General features: G+C 38.7%; 1 protein-coding gene across 1 annotated transcript; it reads left to right on the top strand.

Moving 5' to 3' along the window:
* Positions 1–308: 308 nt before the first annotated feature.
* Positions 309–20,277, top strand: LOC124536137. Its single transcript, XM_047112595.1, has 4 exons — positions 309–708; positions 1,428–1,672; positions 17,068–17,164; positions 17,320–20,277. The coding sequence occupies exons 1-4, from the start codon at positions 555–557 to the stop codon at positions 17,520–17,522; spliced, it is 699 nt and encodes a 232-aa protein (XP_046968551.1). The 5' UTR covers positions 309–554; the 3' UTR covers positions 17,523–20,277.
* Positions 20,278–22,122: the final 1,845 nt, after the last annotated feature.

The raw sequence follows: 22,122 nt of genomic DNA, 5'->3' as shown, positions 1-22,122 counted from the left end.
ACATTACAGTGTACAGAACTTCAAAAAAAACTCTTATTATAGTGGCTAAGAGCGAAACCATTCTGCTTTGTACTAAAAACAACATTATTTGTTTTAGCTTTTTCATTATAACAAAATTATTTAATAAATACTAATAAAAATTATGATGTACATTATTAAAAAAAAAAATTAAAAAAAAAACAATACCTTGAATCCAAAATAAAAACAAAGTAAAACATTATTTAAATTTGGTCCATAACCGGTTTCATACATGATTTCTGTTTTGCAAGAAAGATTCCTAATTTTTTGCGAAATGCTTAATGTTTGCCTTTGTTAGAACTGTCAATGACAAAATGTCGACTTATCAGTGGAGCAGTTGTCACTTGTCAGTTGTTGTCCGTTTATATTTGTGAGTGGTTGTGTGATTATAATTTTTATTTTAGTTTAGTTTCGTCTTCCTCAGTTATCAGACCTTTTATGAATTGAATAATAATTTATTTCAAAGGTCTGGCTTATATCATTGTTTTATCTCCAACCATCTGCCTTATTATCATCGAAAAATTCAAACAGCAAAGATGCAAGAAACCGTTACAAATACAAACGAGAGGAAATCCTTATTTTCTTCTTTCTTGGAAGTCCTGGAAGCCCGAGAAAAGCAAGCTCAAGCTGATCGGCAGATCCAAGAGGAAAAATATCAGAGAAGAACTCAACGAATTTACGATTTTCACGGTGAATACAATATCAGAAATCTTTTAAAAAAAATCTGTCAAAAATATTCTCATTAGAACGCATATGAAAAAAAAATCCATCTCGGCATCTATCATTGTGAATATTATTTATTTAACTAATAATATTTTTTATAAATTTTATTATAATGATTATTTACTTAGCTTATTTATACAAGTATAAATATGTGATTATTTAATTGTATTATGGCCATTATTATTTTTCACATTCATTTATTTCTGAATAAGGGTAAATATGATATATTAATAATTTTATTTATCTATTATGTAGTTTATCAAATTAAATTTAAGTTTTGTTATTTTATTTATATTTAAAGATTGACAGTTAGCAATTGTACATTAATGCTTAATTGTAAGTTGTGGTGACTGTTACTATCAATGCTATTTTAATGTTAATGTTATCTTTCTGATTTTGTTGTTGAAAGTTTATATTATATGTTAATAATTTTTAGTAATATTATTATATAAATAAATATTATAAATTCCTGCTACAGTTAAATCGCAATGAACTTAATATTCATTTAAATGTTTTATTTAACTTCAATGTGAAGCCTCTATTCAAACAGCATACCAGTAAAGTGGTGGATTTGACATTTCAATAGAGATATAATCAGTTATGTCTATTTACTCATATGATGGTACACAACTGTAAACTACTATGGTAAAATATTATGATGACTCTACTCAGTGTCACCTTCTCAGAACGCCAACAACGTGATGCAGTGGAATTGCGACGGTGCCTAGACTATGTGTCGCAGCACGCACATGTTCTGGAGTCTGTGCTACGTAGCGCTTCAGGAGAGGGCGTCCCGCTGTCGGCCGCGCTGGTCCGACAGGCGGCCGCTCTGCAGCGCTGCATGGCGCAATGCGTGGCCAACGCGTCCCGCATCCGCCACTTGCTCACTGCCGCGCACCAGCCCCAGATGGACACCATGCTCGCTAAAATGGTAAGTTTGATTCGTATGATGAATATAATTTTTTGATAAAATAATTAATAATAGACAAACGACAAAACCTCATGAGATCTTTTTCAGTAAGATCATTAAATTTGGAACCCCTCAAGTCCTCGCCTCAGTCAAAATAGTTTAGGTTTTTTAATAAAGACTGCCATGAATGCACTAAAATAAAATATATGTAAAGTATATTAATAATTCCTTAGCCAGGCCACACTTTCCTGTTATAGATATTATAAGTTCATTATTCCGTACCGTTCTACAGTATCATGGATATGTTATATAAGGTTTAATGTTTATCCTTGTAAAGTTTATTTGGAAGAGTAGATTTGAAGCTCTGTGAGAAGCGGCTTCATTCTTTCAGCTCACCAAAATTAATTTAAAGTCACGTAAATCTATTGGTTCTACCTGTAGTGATGGACTTCGAATGAAATTGCGAATTTAACTACTTACATTTAGATGACGATGATGAATTTTCTTGCGTTTTACACATTGAAAGAATGTTTCATATTAACGTAATAACAAGTTATTATTTTTAATATTTAATCTAAGTAACTAACGCGGCCTAAATACATGTATGTTTAAATAAAAACAAAATGAGACCTGCGATAGAGCAAAAAACGCCGCTTATATTAATTACAGAAGGCCAGCGGTAGAATAACGCATAGGTCCGAAGAATTAGCTATAACTGAAGTTGGTAATGAATCGTGTTACAAGGGTACGCCACAAAAACAAATTACTTGTTTTTTTCATTGTTCGCTCGTTCGATGTTAATCACATAGGCAACATAAATGCAGCACAAATAATGAGTACCTATAAAATATTGAGTATAACACATGCCAGATTGGATCGTTGAAATTACATAATCTTGTTTAGTCAGCTGATAATCGTGTACCATACGAAAGTAATTCATGTTTTCTTTCTCGTGTTTATGAGCGATCTCCAATGTGTATTTTTATTTATTTCTGAACATTAGAGAAACGTAACTCATTTTACGAAATAAACGTGAAGTTCTGTTGCGGACAATCGGTTTTTAAGTTTTCTGATACATATCTGAGTTTTACTTTAAGAATGGTTATTGGTTACTGTATTAAAAAATCCGCTATCGGCCGTTCTAAGCTTCAATTTAAAAAAGCTCGACTTAACATCTCTTCTTTAAAAGATTGGATTAATTTTTATAAAGAAAATACCAAACCGACTTCTAAAATTGTTTCATTTAATATTAAATTTATGAAATTATTATTAAGTATCTTTAGTTCTCTATAATGGGATAAACCGACGAAAATAAAAAAAAGTCTTAATGGTTTCATTGAAGTGATTACTTCCTTAATTTTAAAGTCGATTAAAATTTACTATTATATAGCATTAATGTTATTTTTTCCGAATCCGCCTGTAACGTATGAAACGTTTGTGGCCTAATTTTATATTATTAATTTATACATTCAGTGTTTTAACACAAAAACACATCACGTTATTGCCAATAACGACACTGTTCGTTTATTTATCGATACACAGATGTAAGCAAATGTCTGTTTTTATGTTATTGCTTATCATAAAAACAAATCGCCGAAATTGTTGAAACCAATACTAATACTTTACGTAGACTTTCTAGGGGAGCTTACATTGCTACTGCGTGTGTCAGCTGCATAGCTAAAGGATTTTCTTTTGCTTGAAAGTGCATCGCTTCATACTATTTAATAATAAATATTTATCAAGAACATTAAAAATCGATTTTAAATCTAATCACGAGTGTCGCATCATTTCGTGACGTGTCGTCAAATTCGGAGGAAAATGATTCATGTGGTGAGGCGAGCAATTATAGAGAGAAAGTCTCTTTGTCACGTCACGTCATGTTCATTTGTTTTAGCCAACGACTGTGATCGCGAGAGCCGCTCATTGTCTCATCTACTTATCAAGTTCATTTATGTTTTTATGGCTGGCTTTTTACTTGCCAAGTTCACGGATCATTTTAACATTTTACCTCATGATTATTGTTATGTTATATAATTATATTAATAATATAGTATATGTATACCTTTTTCTGTACTGCGCTGGACGTTTCCGTTTATAATATTTCAGCTTAATCGTTTTTGAAGCGTTCATGTAGAATTATCAAAGACTCTTGGTCCTATGTGTAATACCATCGAAAGTCACAGTATTTATGTTAGAATAAATAAATATAATGCGGTGTATTGTTACTTAGAATGGACGTTTCGGTCGTCACAGATAATTAATGTGGATTCAAATCTCAGGGTTGTTGTCCCATGGAAGCGCGACCCGCCCGCGCGCCCGTGTCTATTGAGGCGACAATCGGGTGTTTGCGTTGAATTCCTGCAAAGACTCTTACTAATATGAATTCAAAGTAGATGATTAGAAGCGTAGCTTTCATTGATTTTATTCGTAGGACTGACACATTGAATTGCATTATTGTTAAAATATATTTACTGGCTCTACTTATTGGCTCTTCTAGCCGCTTTAAGTATACTCATTGATTTATCTTACGTATTTTTATGTTGATTATGATTTATAATGAAATATCACTCACTAATTACCTACTTACACAACATAAAACGGTTTACTTTTAAAATGATTTAATAACACGGTTTTGAAACGCTCATTAGTGGAGAAGTCGCAATAGTTGCCTGAGCAATGCTACTTACTTAAGTCGGTCGCTGCTGAGAGCTAAACGCTAAACGCTTGAGTCTCATCCTCGCGGCAGACAGCCCGTGCGACACCTGAGCAGTGAGCACACCGGACCCTTCGTTGCGCTTTGCTTTCTAGCGTTATCTTGTAATCCGTCGATGACTTCGATGTCATCATTTCCATTGCGTACACTTGAAAATTTTAATTGTCGCAATTGTACGTTTTTATCCTGATGCCTCTCCGTGAGGAGATGTCAGTACTTGTATTTTTTTTTTAAATAACATAGCTAGCATAGGCTTAGCAAAGGAATATAATTCGAACTGCTCTTCCAATAAATAACTTAACTAACTTTCTGTTATGGAACTGCTGTCGAGTTATGCGAGTTTTTATAACTTGCCTGTGTATCGGTGGGCTCAGTTAACAAGTTCTGAGTTGTTCGAGTCTTATTTGTTGGAAGGTCTATTTTCGTAAACTAAGTATTTCTAAACACTATTTGAAGACGAAGTCGCATAAAAATTATTATAATGAATCACATTAAAAACCATTAAATGACAATCTTTTGTATATTTGAAAGAGAGAAAAAAATAGTAAAATACTCGGCCATTAATAAAACGGTTAGGTTATTTTAAGGTTAATGTATTAAGCTAGTAGTGTAGACTAACAAGTGAAGTGAGTATAAATTGTATAAAAAGCAAATTCGTTGTACACTGATCTTGATTTAAGAAAAAGTCGAAACTCGGAGGCCCTTGCGGCTCAATAAATAAACCAGCATCGTATACAATATTCTCACGGTATTGCAACGAACTGTAAACGCTGTTTTAACAAACAAAGTGGTATTGTTAGGTTTTCTCACTATTGAATCTTTTTGTTTGTAAGATCGCGCGCGCCCTTAACGTCACCTGGCTGGTTAATAAACTGCCTTCCAACCGCACGAGTCATCGTTGTGTAAGATTCACTTCCACGTTCATAACAAAGAAGATCAGTTTTTTCCGCACACGAGCTAAGTTATAAGCTCTATCAGTTCCATTATTCAAGTCAAACACATTTGCAAAAGTGAAACGCCATCGTTTTTGAAGTAATTTCAGATAAATAGCTGATGTTTGTATAATGAGACATTTTATGCTTACGTCTTTATTCTTTGACTAATATTTGTCTCGGTTCTAGGGCATTGTGCAGCCCGGCCGAGTAGGTGCAAGGTATTGTAGTGCAAAACAGCAATACTTAGTATTTTGTCATTCGGTACAGGCACAAGAGAAGACGTACATACAAGTACATCCGTTTAATCTTCAGAAAATAGTTGACGGATGGATACAGTGTGTGATGTTCGTTTTTTGAAATGAATTGTGAAGTGATTTAGAGATGTGTGACGATAACAAATGACTTGGAACATTGTTTTGTTGATATGTAATTGGCGGCCGGTCGTTGCCTTGAGCACTACCGCCGTAAAAACTGGCTCCATTCGTTTTTACTATTTTTTCCCACACGGTCACTGATTGAAATCGCATTGTTAGTAGTTTACGTCGGTTTTTTGTCGCGCACCTATTCAAGACTATTTTTGTGTTCTTTAACATTACGCACATCACGCTCACGATGACTCGGGGAAATAACGCACCCGGATTGCTACGGAAACTTTATATACCTACTTAATATAGTTCCTTAAGTGATTGACTGATTACTTACAATGCACTGCTTAAACACCCGTTTAGGCTAATTTTGCACACGAATTCCTTATTGGGAGTAGATGAACACTAAGGTATGATTGTTTTTTAAATTCATCACATTGAAAGTTTTTATGGAAATTCGCTACGTCTAATGTTCGTATTATGTTATTTGCGTTAATTTTTAGTAAAGTTAAAGCCCCGTGACATATATACATGAAAACTACACACACATAATAACGAGTTATTATAGTGATTTCGAAACTTCATCCCTTAAAGTGTCAACATTGTTTATAGAATTGTAGTAAATGTACTTATAAATAGAAATTCGTCATTTTTAAACAAAAACAGTATCAATTTGACAAGGAAGTGATTTGATATGCATTACATACATTTCACGGCTTGTACAATTTTTTTTTAAATTGAGACTGAATTATTTTACAGTAAATGTATGAAAATACGGCTATCTCGTTAGTAGGATTTTCTCCAGCAGAGTTCAATAGTAGGATCAACGCCATGCCGTACGTGGCATTAATGTGTACATAAGTACGAAAGAGTTACTACGCACTTGTAATTTTATAGCATTCCATTACTTGCTTTGTAGGCCGTCTACTCGCTTCCTTTTTACAGAACTATTACTTAATCTGTGGTACCCATAACTTAGAAAAACGAGAATTTATTACAGATTAAATGGTTTGACCAAACTTTTCACTCTTTTATAAATATAATTTATCGTTTCGGTGAAACGAAAACAATAAATGAATAAAAACTATTTGAAGAGTATATAACATATTGTACAAACGTCTTTCAAGTGCCTTTTTAAATACCAAGCCAAAATAAATATCGTAGACCACCTCAGTTTAAATAATCCAAATCGATATGTCCTTCTCCTTTCGAAAGATTTGTAAACATTTATAGACAAGCGCGTTGAATTTAAAAACATTCTTTATTATCAAGTCGGTTTTAAATAGTAATAAAATAGTGCAGCACTTAGACCACACTGCGTCGCCCTCATTCACACAGGCGGCGTCAAATATTTCTATTTTCTTGCAAGAACGCGAGCCGCGCTGAGTTTCTTCAGCATGTTAGTTTTTGCAATACTAAGTAAGTACTCCTCGTGTTACGGCATCTCAGTCGATATTTTCTTTGCGCGCACGTACGGGTGGTATCTATCAGTAAATATACTGATATTCGCAATGAATAACTGTATTCATTGCGAGCATCTGATGAAATAATAGCTATAAAAGATATGTAAGTATTGACGTAAACGATTTGTTCTTTTAATTTAAAAAATAAATATAAACAAATATTCTTGATTTTTACATACTAGAAAAAGCTTTTGTTTGTGAATCGAGTTGTAGGAAACATCTCTTTTATTACTGAAATAAAGTAACATATATTTCAGTTATATTCAGTCTAAAATGCAATGCAAGTCTGGTCTAGGTCCGAGTGTGCTAGATATGTGTGATGGCTAGACCAGTGAGCACTGTTGCGGGCTGCCTCGGCCCTCGTCGCTGGCCGCTGCGCCGCCGGCCCGAGGGCGTCGACCCTCGTTACTCCCGCGGAATCACTTGATTATCCTCGCCCGCGCATACAATTTTTCACACTCACTCACTTAAATCATTCGCCTTCATTGCTCACGATTACACCTCATTCACGGACGCGTGTTGCTGTAATTGTATTTGCGATGTTTCGTCAGCCTCTTTGAAATGGACCGCGTGACGACTTAGGGTCGTTGCAATACGCCAAGCGCTACGAATGTTTTGCAAATCATAAAAAAACACTTTAGAAAGTCTCCTATCGCCTGTATTTATATTTAAATAAACTTGAGGATGTTTGAGCAGCAGTATTACCAGACTGAAGACGACGCATTATTTTTTGTCCTGGCAAAGATGGTATTTTAACAGATCGAGTCCATGTTCGAAACTTAACACTGAATTTCCTTTATACGTACAACACGTCTAATTTTTAATCTAGATATTGTTTCAAAAATAATCACAATTTTTTTCAGTGAGTTTCTGTGCCTTGTTTTGACTGAGCATACTTAAAACAGAGCCAATAAATACCTACTATAAACGGTTAGCGATTCTGAAGTTAAAATAGTGCTCGCTAAAGACATCGTTAATCTGTTCTAATGGCTATAATCCAAGCGTGTACTGCGAACGGGACGCGACCGCTCGGCGGTGGCTCGTGACCGTTTCAAGTTCGCGTCGAAGATTAAAACACTATTAAACGCTTAGCACATTATAAACGCTGCCATGAGGCAGTTAACAAGTAGCCTTAGCATTGGTCATTATTGGTATTGTGGTCAAGGAAGCTATTTCTATTACCTATAAAAGTTTTCCCACCGGTTATTTTCGAGTTAACAGCTCGAGGAAACGTTAATTCAAAGATGGCTATGTTGTTATTATTGAGATTTTATTTACGTGGCCACAGTATATAAACAGTAATTATAAAAATTTCTAAATTGTAATGCGTAGGCGGCACTAGTCGCGAATCGCGATAATATTCTTGAAGGAAAATCTGAATTTAAAGATATTAAATCCTTTTGCACCGTCTGAATACGCGTTTACAAAGCGACAAGCAACGGGAATCCTTTACGTTATACATACGTAATGTTTTAGATATTATGACATATTTAGTTAGCTCCGTTGTAAAGTTATTTTGCTACCCAGGAAGAATGCGGTCCCACTGGTATCTAATACGACGTTTCTCGGTATCGGTGTTAAAATATTGTTAAAAGTAGTTCAAGACTCGTATTAAGTTATTTGCTCGTGACGTTTATTTGTAGCTTTTGTTAAAATTTTAGCTTTAACAAACAAATATATTCATTTTCTCTATTGCATCTGACACAGACGCTATTGCATAATCTCGTTCCGCTTGGATGCCCAACATTAAGTAGTGCAATTTTTAAAAGGAAATATGAAAATGAGTGCTAGTGCTGTGCTTGGTTAATGTGTAGCAAATTTCAGCTCGGAGGCGGCGGCGGTGAGCGGCGAATTATTTAAGCCTCGTAGGATTATCGATCTATAGCTTATTTTCCGAACATGTCGTATGTAGCCGCTGTATTTAGATATGTTGTTAATTCTCAATTAGGATGTAGACGGAGCGATTTGCAAGTCTGCGGGAGCAGGACCCCTCGGCGTCGCGTCGCGGAGGGCAACGGTCATCGAGCATGTAGGGTGGGCGATGGAGTCACATGCGTTGGCCAATTAGCCGCGCGGGCAATTGAGTCGACAGCAATTATGCCGCTAACGCGGTAATGTCTCGGGCCGCCGCCGTCGCGCCGGAGCGGCTGATTGATCGCGGACACGTGACGCGACAGGTGCCTCGGCTCGCAGGAACCTCAACGCATACTAAATAAAGTACATCCTATTAAAGGTAAATATGAAGACACAAAGCTTTAAAGCTAGACGAGGGTCTTAAAGCGCGACGGCGATCGTTTCCAAACCAAAATGCATGAAGCTAATTTTCGACATATTACACACATTTCAGAGCGATTGTTTTTACATGGACTGACTGGTTTCAACTTTGACGTCTCTCCCTCGAGCTCCGTGGAGGTGATTTATTGTCTTTTTAACGGTCGGGACCGGAGCCGCTCCGGCCGCGGCGCCGGCTGCCGAGTGTTGGCACTCGGGGAGTCGTCGCCCGGCGCGCCGGAACTTTGTTGTCTCAGAGGCTCGACGCGACCCGTCTAGCCGTAGTCTGATTCCATATTGCACATCAAAATGAAAATTGCATTTTAAATTGAATGCGTATGAATTGTCATCGCGTTAGATGTTGCTAAACAGGCGGCACCGGCAGATTGTGTGAAACATAATCCGTCGCGCGTAGATTTGATGATATTATGTACGCTGTTACATTCTCGGAGCAAACTTTGTAATTTATAGCTCAGAAAACTTACTTACTCCTCCGCCTTCTTATTATATTATTTTCTAGTGGTAGTTTTATTTTCCTTTTTGTTTTCAAGAGAAATTAAACATATTTGGTTAGGATTATTTTTTTGCGATTTCAGTTTCGAGTGATGGTATGTTTTTTTTAACTTTTAAAAAAGTTAATCCTTATAAACATAGGCCCCGTTGTCTTAATGAACACACTCAATTTAAAATGTTATTTCATAAAATACTTATATTATCAAGCAAAGAGCTATTAGATCATTACAGAATAAAATCATTCATATGACAATCGATAAAATAATAGATCGCTACGAATGTCACACTAACACGGTCACTCTCACTGACGTCTGACATGTAAACACACAAATAGTTCAGCCACCTTGGCGTTGTTTACGATGCGACACGACGCCAGATACGACGTACAGTCAGATATCTCACGGTCAATCGTCAACAATACTAATCCAGCGATAACGCTCGTTATCTGTTATCGCATCGAGTTTAATTAAAATAGAGACACTGATACGAGCCGGCATCTATCGCATCGTAAGTGCGGTCTGTTCAACAGGTTAGCGACCCCGAGGTGTCGACATTAATCATTGCACGGTAACTATCTGATCGGGCGGCTGGACTGGGGTCAATTGTTGACGACTTCTAACATTTGTCACGTAGCTTTGAGTTATTTTTAGCCTGGAAGTTTGATGGACGACTTCAACATATTTCTTTTGTTTCTCGTAAGCCAGTCTGGGTAGACTAGGGTGGGGGGGTATCCAACTAGTACCCATGAGGGGCAGTGAGCCATTGTAATCAATATACATCTTAGTTCCTACGGCTGGTGGTACGATGCTGTTGTAAGGTATGGTGAACGCTTCTTACATTTCCAATGTCTGTGAGAAACGGTGATCAATTGGTGGCCCAAGTGTCTGTACACCTACCAATATTATAATATAAAAGAAGGACGATGCTAAAAATATAATATAATCAAATTAAAATTAAATTCCAAACGGGATACCAGGAAAACCCCAATTGAAAGTCAGTAATCGTCTCAGCGTGTTATACTTTCACACTCACACCTTAGAATAGAAGCGTGTTAGAAAAGGACTCGATTCATATTAATAGGATTGTACCATCGAACATCAGCGGCCGGTCCCGATTAGAATGCGTCGGCGCAACCTTGCACTGTCGCTTTCAATGCAGAGCGAGCGCGTGGAGTCCGCCGACTAATGACTACATTAACGCTTCTTTGTGATTTTAATTGAATCGATATTGCATTATAAAACCGAAGCAGTAGAAAAGAAGTGAAATCAATTTGCGTGGCTTGGAGTCATTCGTCATTCAGAGTCGCGGCGAGTACTGGCGTTTCATCTCCATCGCGATCGTACGAGAGTGAGTCATATTCATTCACTTTCATAATACACCGTTAAGGTCCGGAAGAGATATTCGCGTTTCGGGTCGGATTAACGTGTCAACGCAGCGGCCGTCCGACACAATGGATACGCTCTGTTAAAGGCGCCGGTAAAAGCAAACCAGCGGTACAATCAAATATGAGGGCAATTGTAATATCTCGTGCATGGGATTTGCATATAAACGGAAATTACCTTTCTAATGGCGCGGGCGGCGCGTCGGGCGGAGGCATTGTTCGCCTAATCGGTGAAAGCACAGGACGGCCGCAGCTACGATCAGGCCGTCGAGCCACCGCCGAGCCACCGTCGAGCCTACCACCCGCCACACGCATGGGCTTCGACCCTCGCCTTGAACTATACTTATGTGTCAACTGTTTCTTTAGCGGTGATATATTTTATTATGAAGCCAAATACAATTATAAGTAACGTTAACGATAAGTGCGCCTAACGACAAAATGTTTTTCGCACCGCCTGATATTAGACGCGTTTTCCTGTGGTTTGGTGAAAGTCATGCCGATATATTACACAAAGAAAGGTTCTATCTAGAAAGTTATTTATAGAGGCCATATGAGTATTATTTTTAGTCGACAGCTGCCTTGCGACGCATGTTCATAGGTCTACACATCGATACATGAAACATGAAACAATAATAAAACGTATCGTTTTTTTATTTTAATCTTAGAAATCTCACTTTCTGTTGAAAGGTATAAGCACCGGCGCCCGTAGAAGCAATGGACTTGTCCTGGAGCACTCGTCATCGATTACCAATTACCGTACACCATGCTATGCGCATCATTGGTTTGTGTTTCGGTTTGAAGGACGAGTGGGGTGTAGTTACATAATATCGCAGAGGTGTCTGGGGTCGCTGTTTTATATTAATATTTTTGTTTGTATCTCCGCCAGTTCAAAATTGAATATTAGTTGCGTTTAGTCTCAATTTGCAGAATAGCACGGTGCGGTATCTGATAAAGAGAAGTGGGTCGCGGCGTATCTCCTGGATTCGCAATCTCGTGATAAATATGTAGATGTATGTCGAACGACTGCTTCGATCAGCGTCGCGTGCTATCGTTATCTCTTCGAGGCGTTCTAGTGTCCCACTAATTAGAATAGTATCTGTTGTTACTGTAATGTCGTCATTTAAGAACATTACAAAAGCTACATATAAAAATATTTATATAATTTCAATTTGGAATTGGTGCCCTGAACACGTACAATTTCCGCTCCGCAAGGAAAACTATTGATGTTATTAATTAAGAGTAGGTAATAATCAGTTATAGAGAACATGTGTAATCGACATCTTTAAGATGTTCCTCCTGTCATTTTAGATGAGTCCAATTAAAAATTAACAAAAAAATCTGAAGAGAACTGTGGGACTGCTGCCTAGGCACATTCCCCTTGGCCATAGGTTAATTATGCCACAGATTGGAGCGCTTACTTCTTTGGTGGCGGTGGTCATGAGTTCGTATTAAGTACTGTTTATTGCGGAATGACTCAATCCTTCGATATAGCTGTCATATAACACCGGGTCATCACACACCATTATAGCATTTGACACGGTGCGATCAAAGAAACGACAAAGTCAGCAAATCGAGGTTAATTAAGAGGTCAACACGCTCCGTGATACGTTTTGCAAAAAAAAATCCTTGATTTTTTATGTAAAATCGCGAATTAATATGAAATCAAATTATCTGAAACAGCTTTAGTTGATGTTAGAAAATCGTGAAATCTCTTAAACAAAGATAGAACATGCGTGGAGGTGTGAGGGGGGCGACACAGTTCGATGGTCCTTAACCTTGCTCCGACGCTGACCTAATTTTCTCCGTCACCGGGCGGCCACGAAATTTGTTTTTATCCAATCAAATTAGATCTTATTTATCCATATTACAATGAAATTAAATATATTGTCGGATTATAAATGTTTCAAAAGCTATAATAATAAAAATATAATTTTCAATCGCAACTAATAATATTGGCCATTTCGTTAGTAAGAAATATGTCAGTTGCGCTAAGTGAAATAACTAAAGAGAACAGAGAACAAGACTAACTATATCCTCACTTTACACTCGCATGTTTGGCGTCGTTAATCTGCACGTGCGAGTTTTTATATAAACCGTTCACCAAAATAAATGAAAAAAAAGAAAGAGTCTAATAACATTTTCCAAATAATATTTTAGTGATCGCGCGTTTAGTGGGTAGCGAGTCTTCTCCGTGTAATGTAAGAGGAGGCGGGAGCGTGGCGCTCGTGACGTCGGCTGTTGGTGCCCCGTCACGCGTGGGGGTCCCATTGTGCTAACCAACACTAACGCTCACTCGCAGTACACAGTGCTTAACCTGTTTTGCGTCGAAAGTTACTTCTCTCGCAGAAGTACCTACGTGCTCCATACTCGTCTTAATGTTTCCTTTGCACTTTTTGTGATATTCCAAACTCGTCATTGAGATTAACGATTGGATCCGCCGCCGTTCAATCGCAGATCCCGTATTGAGATTCTTATGTCATAGTCTATTGTTCCGTTTGTGCGCTTTGCTTGGCCGACTATACATTAATATTCAGATCTATTCGTATAATTGTGACCTATTTTTATGATTCGGACATTTTTTGGTTACCGTAAATGAAGGTCCCTGAGATGTCTATAGCAATCGAATTGAGAATAATCCAAATAAGCATACAAACTTTGATTTTAGCTAAAAATTATATATTAATTTGTGTAAGCCGATATTATGTTGTTCTTTAATAAGATTATAGATTATTTTTCGCTTTTCGTATTTAAAATACGTAACCGGCTTATGACGCGCTACATAAGCGCCCAGACATCGGGGTTTTGAGGCCTCGGAGTTTGCCACAGAACGATGGGGTGGAGTGTTCTGGCTATCCAAATATCCGACCGGGCTGAGTAGATGTATCACGATGCTGGTGAAATGTGGAGGTTGAGAGGGATGTGACCGCGACCACACACCAGTGTGATCATTGTGATGATAAAATTAAGTAAACTAGGAAATAGAATCTTCGAAACTGACACACAAAATTTATGTCACGTGCCGTAATGGACGAGTACATGTGACGTATTCATTGAACAGCAATTTACCAGTGTCAAATATCTAGTCAGTGTCGTAGCCCTCAATCATAAAACAAACCGTTATGAATCGAAGATTATAAAAGCAATACTCTCAATTAAGACTTTCTCATAGAACACAGGTTAATTTTAAATAGTTCTTTTAATGACGCCCGGACAATATATATATTTTATTCCCACCATCGATAATTAATTAGTTTAACTTGTGCGACTGAAGTTGTGGATGCTCCAACAACAATTTTGGATATAGTTTGAATTACAACAGCTGTAGAATATTTTGTTTAAACATTAGCGAGTCATATGTTATTTAGCTAGCAGGCGAGAAGGATGTATTCATTGAATGTCTAAATTTGATCAGCGTCATCGTTATATTGGTCATAGTAACAGGATCGCCTCGCGCCTGACCGATTGACCCACTGCTGAGGCTCTTATGGTGTTCTCAGTACACTTATTTAATGACTCAGTAACTTTGATTTACAAACTAACACATACGAGTGAAGGTAAATAACGGCACCATTCGAGTGCTCGTGTCTTAAGCAAACGTAGTCAGTGTACTCGCGTACGCAGCAATCGGTAGATTACTGTTTATTTATTTTGTATTGCCTTTTAATGAATGGTGCGAACAAACGATAATCAATCTATGACCGCGGTGTCGTTGAGATGACATCAGCCAGCGCAGCCGAAATAGTGCAGCGACCGCACATCACGGCCCTGACCGTCACTGCTATTTATACGCGCACGCGCCGCGCGCAACGCGTTACGCGCGCCGCGCGCCGCGTAACAGGAAGTATTCCGCGAGCTGTTTTTACTCTATTTAGTCTTTATAAGTCTATTTCAGCTTCGTTTCGTCTATTTTCGTTAAGAGAAAGCAAACAGTAGATCTAATTAAGGAGATCGAGATATGTCGAAAACTGCATTACCATAACACTTTCATCGCATGCTCTGAGCGTAGTCTTGAAACACACAGTTATATATATGTTACAATGCGTTTTCATAGATTAATATATTTAATCATCTGTATAGTAAATCGACACATCGACCAAGCTCGAGCTCGGCGTTATGAGAGCAATGTGTGTACGCATATATTAGCTACATAGCCCGTCATGTCTTTGATACACGTATTGTTTGTTCTCGTGATGTTTTTACATTTGGCGTAGAAGGTGCACGTGAAACGTGAATTATTTCAATTAAAACTATTTATTAATTACTTGATGTTATTTGTGAGGTCGTCGACTTGGATGATTAATTAATTGCTAAGGTGAGCAACCTTAACAGAGACCGATTTTAATGTGAATTATTTAAATAGCCATCCCTCGAGAAACATGTTTCATGTGGATTAGTATGATTGCAGTGGCGATTTGTATGACGGTCTGTTCGCAATGATTAATTTTTAGTTTATAGCAATAAGTATTTTTGTTTTCGATAGCACTATATTAATGAGATATGTTTATTTATAATCCAATACGTTTTATGATAAACGCTTCTCGTAAATATGTTTATTTCTTTAAAATATTAAACAACTGAATGTAGTTACCTCATAAACTCGGGTTAATTAACCTAGATTATTTGTAGTGTGACTAAAGTCAGTGTTGACCTGATTTGTGGTGCCGACAACTCCGCCGCTAGGGAAGGGCGGCGTGTAACTCGACGCCGGGAGGTACTCGTGGTCGTGCGGCTTCTCGACCAGCGCGGCCCTCCGTCGGCGCTCGGCCTCCCGTCTGTACCATTTTCGTTATATCCAATATTTCATTATTATTACTATTCTTTTCGTATTCAGTGTTTAAGGAAAACAAACGTGAAGAATCCAGTATTGTTCAAGTAAATTGCCTGATCTTATAAGATCCAAAAATCTTCTCAAGAGGGTATTATCTTTTCCCGGCCGGGGACCGACCGTTTAATTATTTATGTATTAATATATATATTTGACGCTTCTTCTTATATTTTACATGTCTTTAAAAATATTGTGTTCCAATTTTATTAAATCTTTTTTATCCGTAGTACCAAGCCAAGTTTAGAAGCAAGATTACGTCGTCATATCGTAGTTTCCTGTGATATCAAAACGTTCGATAGAGCCGTGTGAGCCGTGTTACTAGGAGTCGAGCGCGCTGGTGGCCGACGGCAGATGTCATATTTTATTTTCGGATCGTTGCCAGAGTGTCTGACGCGGCCGAGGCTCCATTCAGCTACAACACGCTAATTCTACGCACAGACTTCGTGTACTGCCGATAATCACTCATGACTTCCGCATTAGGAAACGCGGCGAACTTGTACGGATTCTTTAAATAGGACAATTTGAACAAAAGAACGCGAACTCGTCGCTAACCCACCCCTGCCACTTGCTGCTTGGTAAATCAGCGCTTCACTTGCTGATATAAAATAAATTTGGATAGCCATCATGTGATCAACTTTCTGCTAAATTATCGTATGAAATGCTTGCGTTTGTAACTAAATTGAACCTTAAAGGGCAGTAAGATTATACAGATTTAAATATGATTTGTTTGTTTTTACGGACTCGAACAAAGTATTGCTTATAACTGATATAGCTTTCACGTGATAATGGATTATAGTTTGTATGGTTTAGGCAATGAGATTTGTTGTTTTTGTAATGTACCTTTGTACGCCCTTTTGTTTTATCGACACCTTGGAGAGTAAGCGCTCAAAGATGGCATGTTGAGTTGATATGGATCCGTAATGTTACCATAAGGCTATGCATTGCCGCAGGAGGCCGAGCTCAGCACGTGGACGGCGTTCCTGCAGCGCGCCGTCGACGCCACGTACAACACGGAGGTGGTCATAGACAATGTGCAGAACCTAATCGGTAAGCCCTACGTAAGCACTAGATGATGAAAAATTCGCAACTTGTTTCCTCCCTTTCACAAAATCAATGTTATACAGGATAATAAATAATATTACTTATACGGAAATGATTATCGAGAACACGCTCGTTACGTTTATAACAAAATAAAATTGCAGCGGAGCAAAAACGATGCGTACGCGAGGTATCATCGAGCAGCGTGTTCACATCGCTGTGCGGCGCCACTGCGAGCGGCGCCGGGGCCGAGGGCGAGGCGGGCCCCGAGGCGGCAGCGGGCGCGGAGGAGGCGCAGGCGGCGCGGTCGCCCGTGGGCCGGCGCGCGCTGTCGGCGGCGTGCAGCACGCCCATCGCGCGCGACTAGCCCCCGCCCCCGCGCCCGCGCCCGCCGCTCGCCGCGCTGTGCTGCGCGCTGTGCCCCGCTCACACTTGTACCACAAACTTACTCTCGCGTTAAAGTTTATCGTTTAAATCATCGTCAACTCTGTAATCTGATCGTCTAGCCGGGGTGATACGAATGAATACTATTTGATTTACGTTTATCGATACCTACCGAGTCTCGACGATCGGATCGATTCCGAAATTATCTCGTGAGAGCCTCGACTCCCAATACCGCGATCGGTTCGGATCGTAGGTCGATCGGACGATCTAAACACGAAGTGTGAAAATATGTAAACGCGAATCGAAATCGTGTGAGAAGTAATTACTCGACATCGAATATTGTATCGGGAGACGAACGAGGATAATATTTATAGCGTCCCTGCGCGCGCCGGCTCGGGTTTCGCTCGGGAATGTCTCGTTTCCGCTCGGGCGGCTCGTAGGAAAAACTTAATTGATCACTTAGTACACCTTAACGAGTGACCGATTACGTTTTTCCGCTAAGTAGACGACATACTTATATGTCTCAACCTGACCGGCTCGCTCCGTAGCCGGCATATGGTGTTTGCAACGGCGTGCCGCAAGACGTTGGAAGTACCTGAAATAAATATTATCGTCGAGTCGAGAGGACATTTACCCGCTCTCTCCGTCGCCCGGAGGCCGCGGCCGCTGGACGACGGTACAAAGAGGTGTAACTCCACTGCCTTATCGCGTGTGTTCAATTCGCGCAAACTGCCGAATATACTGTTTCTAACTTATTTATATTATATAATTCATAGATTTAGCGATCGCGGATGTCTTTGATACTTTTGCCTCTATCGTCTTTTTGAATAGATTTGTAACTTTTATATTACTCTTACGCATTTAACCTAATCTAGCGTACTCGAGTGTCGTGCGAGCGATTGTATTTGTCTAAAACACGGCCCCTTGCGTGAGTGTCGGTCAGTCATCGAGTCAGTTCTGCTAGCGAAGTTCAACTGTGAGAAATTGCATGTGGAAGCATTCGGTTCCGTGACGTCGATCCCCTTGAACGAAACCATACGAACTCGCGCACCGTAATGGGAGTATCAAGTGTCGCTCGGGTGTTAGGCTTTACTAATTCAAGCATTTGATCGTATTTTTCATAATTATTTGCGGATTACCTCATTATCACTAGTTACTAAACCAATTTTGTATATTACGAATTACGAATCACGTGCGTCGTCGCATTCGTGAAACATTATTTCGACGAGCATTTTTCTTCGGGTGACACTTTCGCAAGTTGAATTTGGTGTAAACGTTAGTTTTTTACATTTAATAAATAAGATTGTCGCGCTCATTGCCCTTAATATTTAGGACACACCTTATGAAGTTGTACCGTGCAGTATGCGATTATGCTGTACGCGTGTCTCAATTTAATGAATCGTAGATAATGTGCGTAACGGATCGTTTTAAGTTACACTGTATGTGCACGTCCCGCGCTCGCCCGACGTGTCTTGTGTGAAGATGTGTGAGTGCGTGACGTTTGGTACATCCGCGGAGTATTTCTCCCGAACAAACCCTCTATCGAACCTCAGCACACTCGCGCGCCGTCGGTGTAGGGGACGATACTTTCTGGCGCACTTGCTTTTAGTTACGTAAGCTTTAATTATAATCGATCGTTAGTGATGCACTCCGCCCTCTCGCGTCGAGCGCTGCTGCTTACTTTACTTTATTTATTTTATTTACAAAGTTCAATAGTTGCCGATATGTGACAGCATTGATTTTATGACGACCTCCATGGTCGAGTGGTATCTACACCGGTTTTCATGGGTACGCCACTCTGAGGTCCTGGGTTCGATTCCCGCCCGAGTCGATATAGATTACCATTAGTTTTCTATGTTGTCTTGGGTGTTTGTGGTACCGTCGTTACTTCTGATTTCCATAACAGAGTAATGTATGTGATGTTGTCTCATATTTATATTTTCTTTATTGATTCGACAAAATTAGAAACGCCAGTATTATTATATATGTAAAGGAGTATTATTTAATTGAGATTGACGTCACTGATATAATAGGTCGGGACGGTACGTGTAGTGGTGGCCAAATTTTCATTAGCTGTTCGGGATAGTCTCGATATCGTTAATATCTACCTCTGTATTCTAAGAACCAGAACCTGTCAGCTGGGTATCGTTAAGTATTAGACGTAGCTCGTTTCCGTGGATGCTTTGCAGAGTGTTGTTGCTCTCAGCCCCGTTCGTTAACAGCTGTAGGAGCCCTGTGTCGGGGCATCGGCCGCCGCGGAGTGGTCACAACGAAGTTAGCTAGTAAGTCGTTATATTTACTCGCCTCAGCGAATACTCGGATTGTTTATCGGGACCCGGTTGTTGCAGGTGTCGTGCGACGCCTGATACTAAATATTTTAATGACTAGTTGTAAATCTTTTATTGCATTTTTCGACTAAAGCGTTTATTCTACCGTTGTCTTATATAGAGAGAAGAGTTAATAGCTATAATATACGATTATAGTACTGTAATCATGTTGGATGACATTTTATATAAATTCTTTGAGTGTTTCTCTTGATGTAAATTGTTAAAATTGTAAACTTTTGTATTTTACGGATTAGACAGTAGTGGCCGGTAGTGGCTCGTGCCAAACACGCCGGCCGGCCTCTCCGTGTTCTCGAATAGCGTGTGCGCTCTCTGGAGATCGCTGGGCTGTTACGGCTTTGGCGCGCAGACGGGCGCTCGCAGCTCGGCCACGACACGACACGTCACGCGTCACGTCACGTCACGCCACGCGTCACGTCACGCGTCACGTCACGCGTCGCGTCACGCCACGTCACGTCACGCCACGCGTCACGTCACGCGTCGCGTCACGCCACGTCACGTCACGTCACGTCACGTCACGTCACGTCACGCCACGCGCCACGTGACGCGGCTCAGCTCCGCGAGCGCTCGTCCGCTGCTTCCACACATTCCAAATGTATTTTGTGTATTGATTATGAATACAGCAAATAAAAGAAGTATTTTAATGCATTTGTTTATTTCTCATCTTACATTAACATATTTATTCAATATCGATCTCGAATACATAAAGGTATCAGACTCATATTGGCAAGTTCGTGGGAGACGCGAGCCGACCGACTTACATCAAAGAACGTTTCCGACACACACAGTCATTTTTATTACAGCTCATTGATTGATTTGATACTGAAGTACACAAGATAGTAGACATGTCCATACTTTGACTTGCTCTCAATAAAATGTCGCTATGGCAATTATTTAAACCAAGTAACACGACAGAATAAATTTTTACTGAGCATTCTGAACATGTATGGTCGATTCTGATGGCAGCCGATGTTAAAACAAACAATAATCAACGGAATGGTCCAGTTTACTAATTAAGGATTCGTTTCATTTGGAATGTCGTAAAATTGAAGTGGTTATAAGTATACTCTATTCCAATGAGAACAGGAAAACCCCTAAACAAACCGTACATCTCAATACCACGAGCGTTTTGTTGATAGGGCCGTTACATGATTTACTACAAACAGTTCTTGGTGAATAAATTTTAATTTGTAATACAACAATATTTCACTGAACTGCGAAAAACAACTTTAAGTTCACTTCTAAAGTAACGAAAACAGTTTTGCCAACATTCAAAACGCCATTTTTCGATGAACGAACAATTAAAATTGAGAGCTCGTCTAGGGATGTTTGCTAAACGTATGGAGAATGAATAAATTTTAGTTTAAACATATTTATGGATTTTTTCTTAAATATATATTTATTTAATTGGTTATGATATAGAATATGAAATATTTGTAATAAAAGGTAGAAAATTACTAAATGTTCTATAAAAATGCTGTTATTTCATATGTAAATAAAAATCTATTCATATAAATATAATTGTGTGTTTCTATGATTTATCACTGAAAATAACTACCTATTTATAAGTTAATTACCACGATTCAAAATAAAAATACCGAACCAATCTTTAAGACTAAAAATGCTAACCCAGAAATTGGAATATGCTTTGCATCTTTTCTGCAATTTATATAAAATGTTGCGAATTTTATGTTATTTTTAATACAAAAATAGCATTAAAATACATTTAAACCAATAAAATATATCGTTCCTTAATGAATGCATTACCCATTCACTCAATAACTTGTTCCTCACTAGTGTAACTCAAATATGATGTCAATTCAAGGTCAAAGTTGTTTATTTATCTTTTCTCCTATTCCCACTGGAATAAAGTATAGTTCAGTCGAATAGACTGGATATAAATAAAGAGAATTATGAATATTCATCGACAACAGTATGCGCATCAAAGGTTGACCTGCCTCTACCCTGCCGTCCGGCCGCTGCAATATAGTATTCGGTCTCCCACTCGACCCACACCCACGAGTGTCGGCCACGAAATACATATTAACCTTAAATAAAAAAGTCTTAACCGAGCCTAATCAATAAAATAGTCTGTTATCTCCACATCAATATAATTATATAATATTATTGTCAGGGTAAAATATTTCGATTATCGTCAATACATTGTACGATCTTTATATCAAGTCAATACATTATACGAAGCTCTTAAAAAGACTTATAAAGACTCTAAGTAATGTC

This window comes from Vanessa cardui, chromosome 16 (assembly GCF_905220365.1).
Source record: "Vanessa cardui chromosome 16, ilVanCard2.1, whole genome shotgun sequence".
Lineage (NCBI taxonomy): Eukaryota > Metazoa > Arthropoda > Insecta > Lepidoptera > Nymphalidae > Vanessa > Vanessa cardui.
Note: the sequence above shows the minus strand (reverse complement) of the source record. Positions and strands in the feature narration are given on the sequence as shown.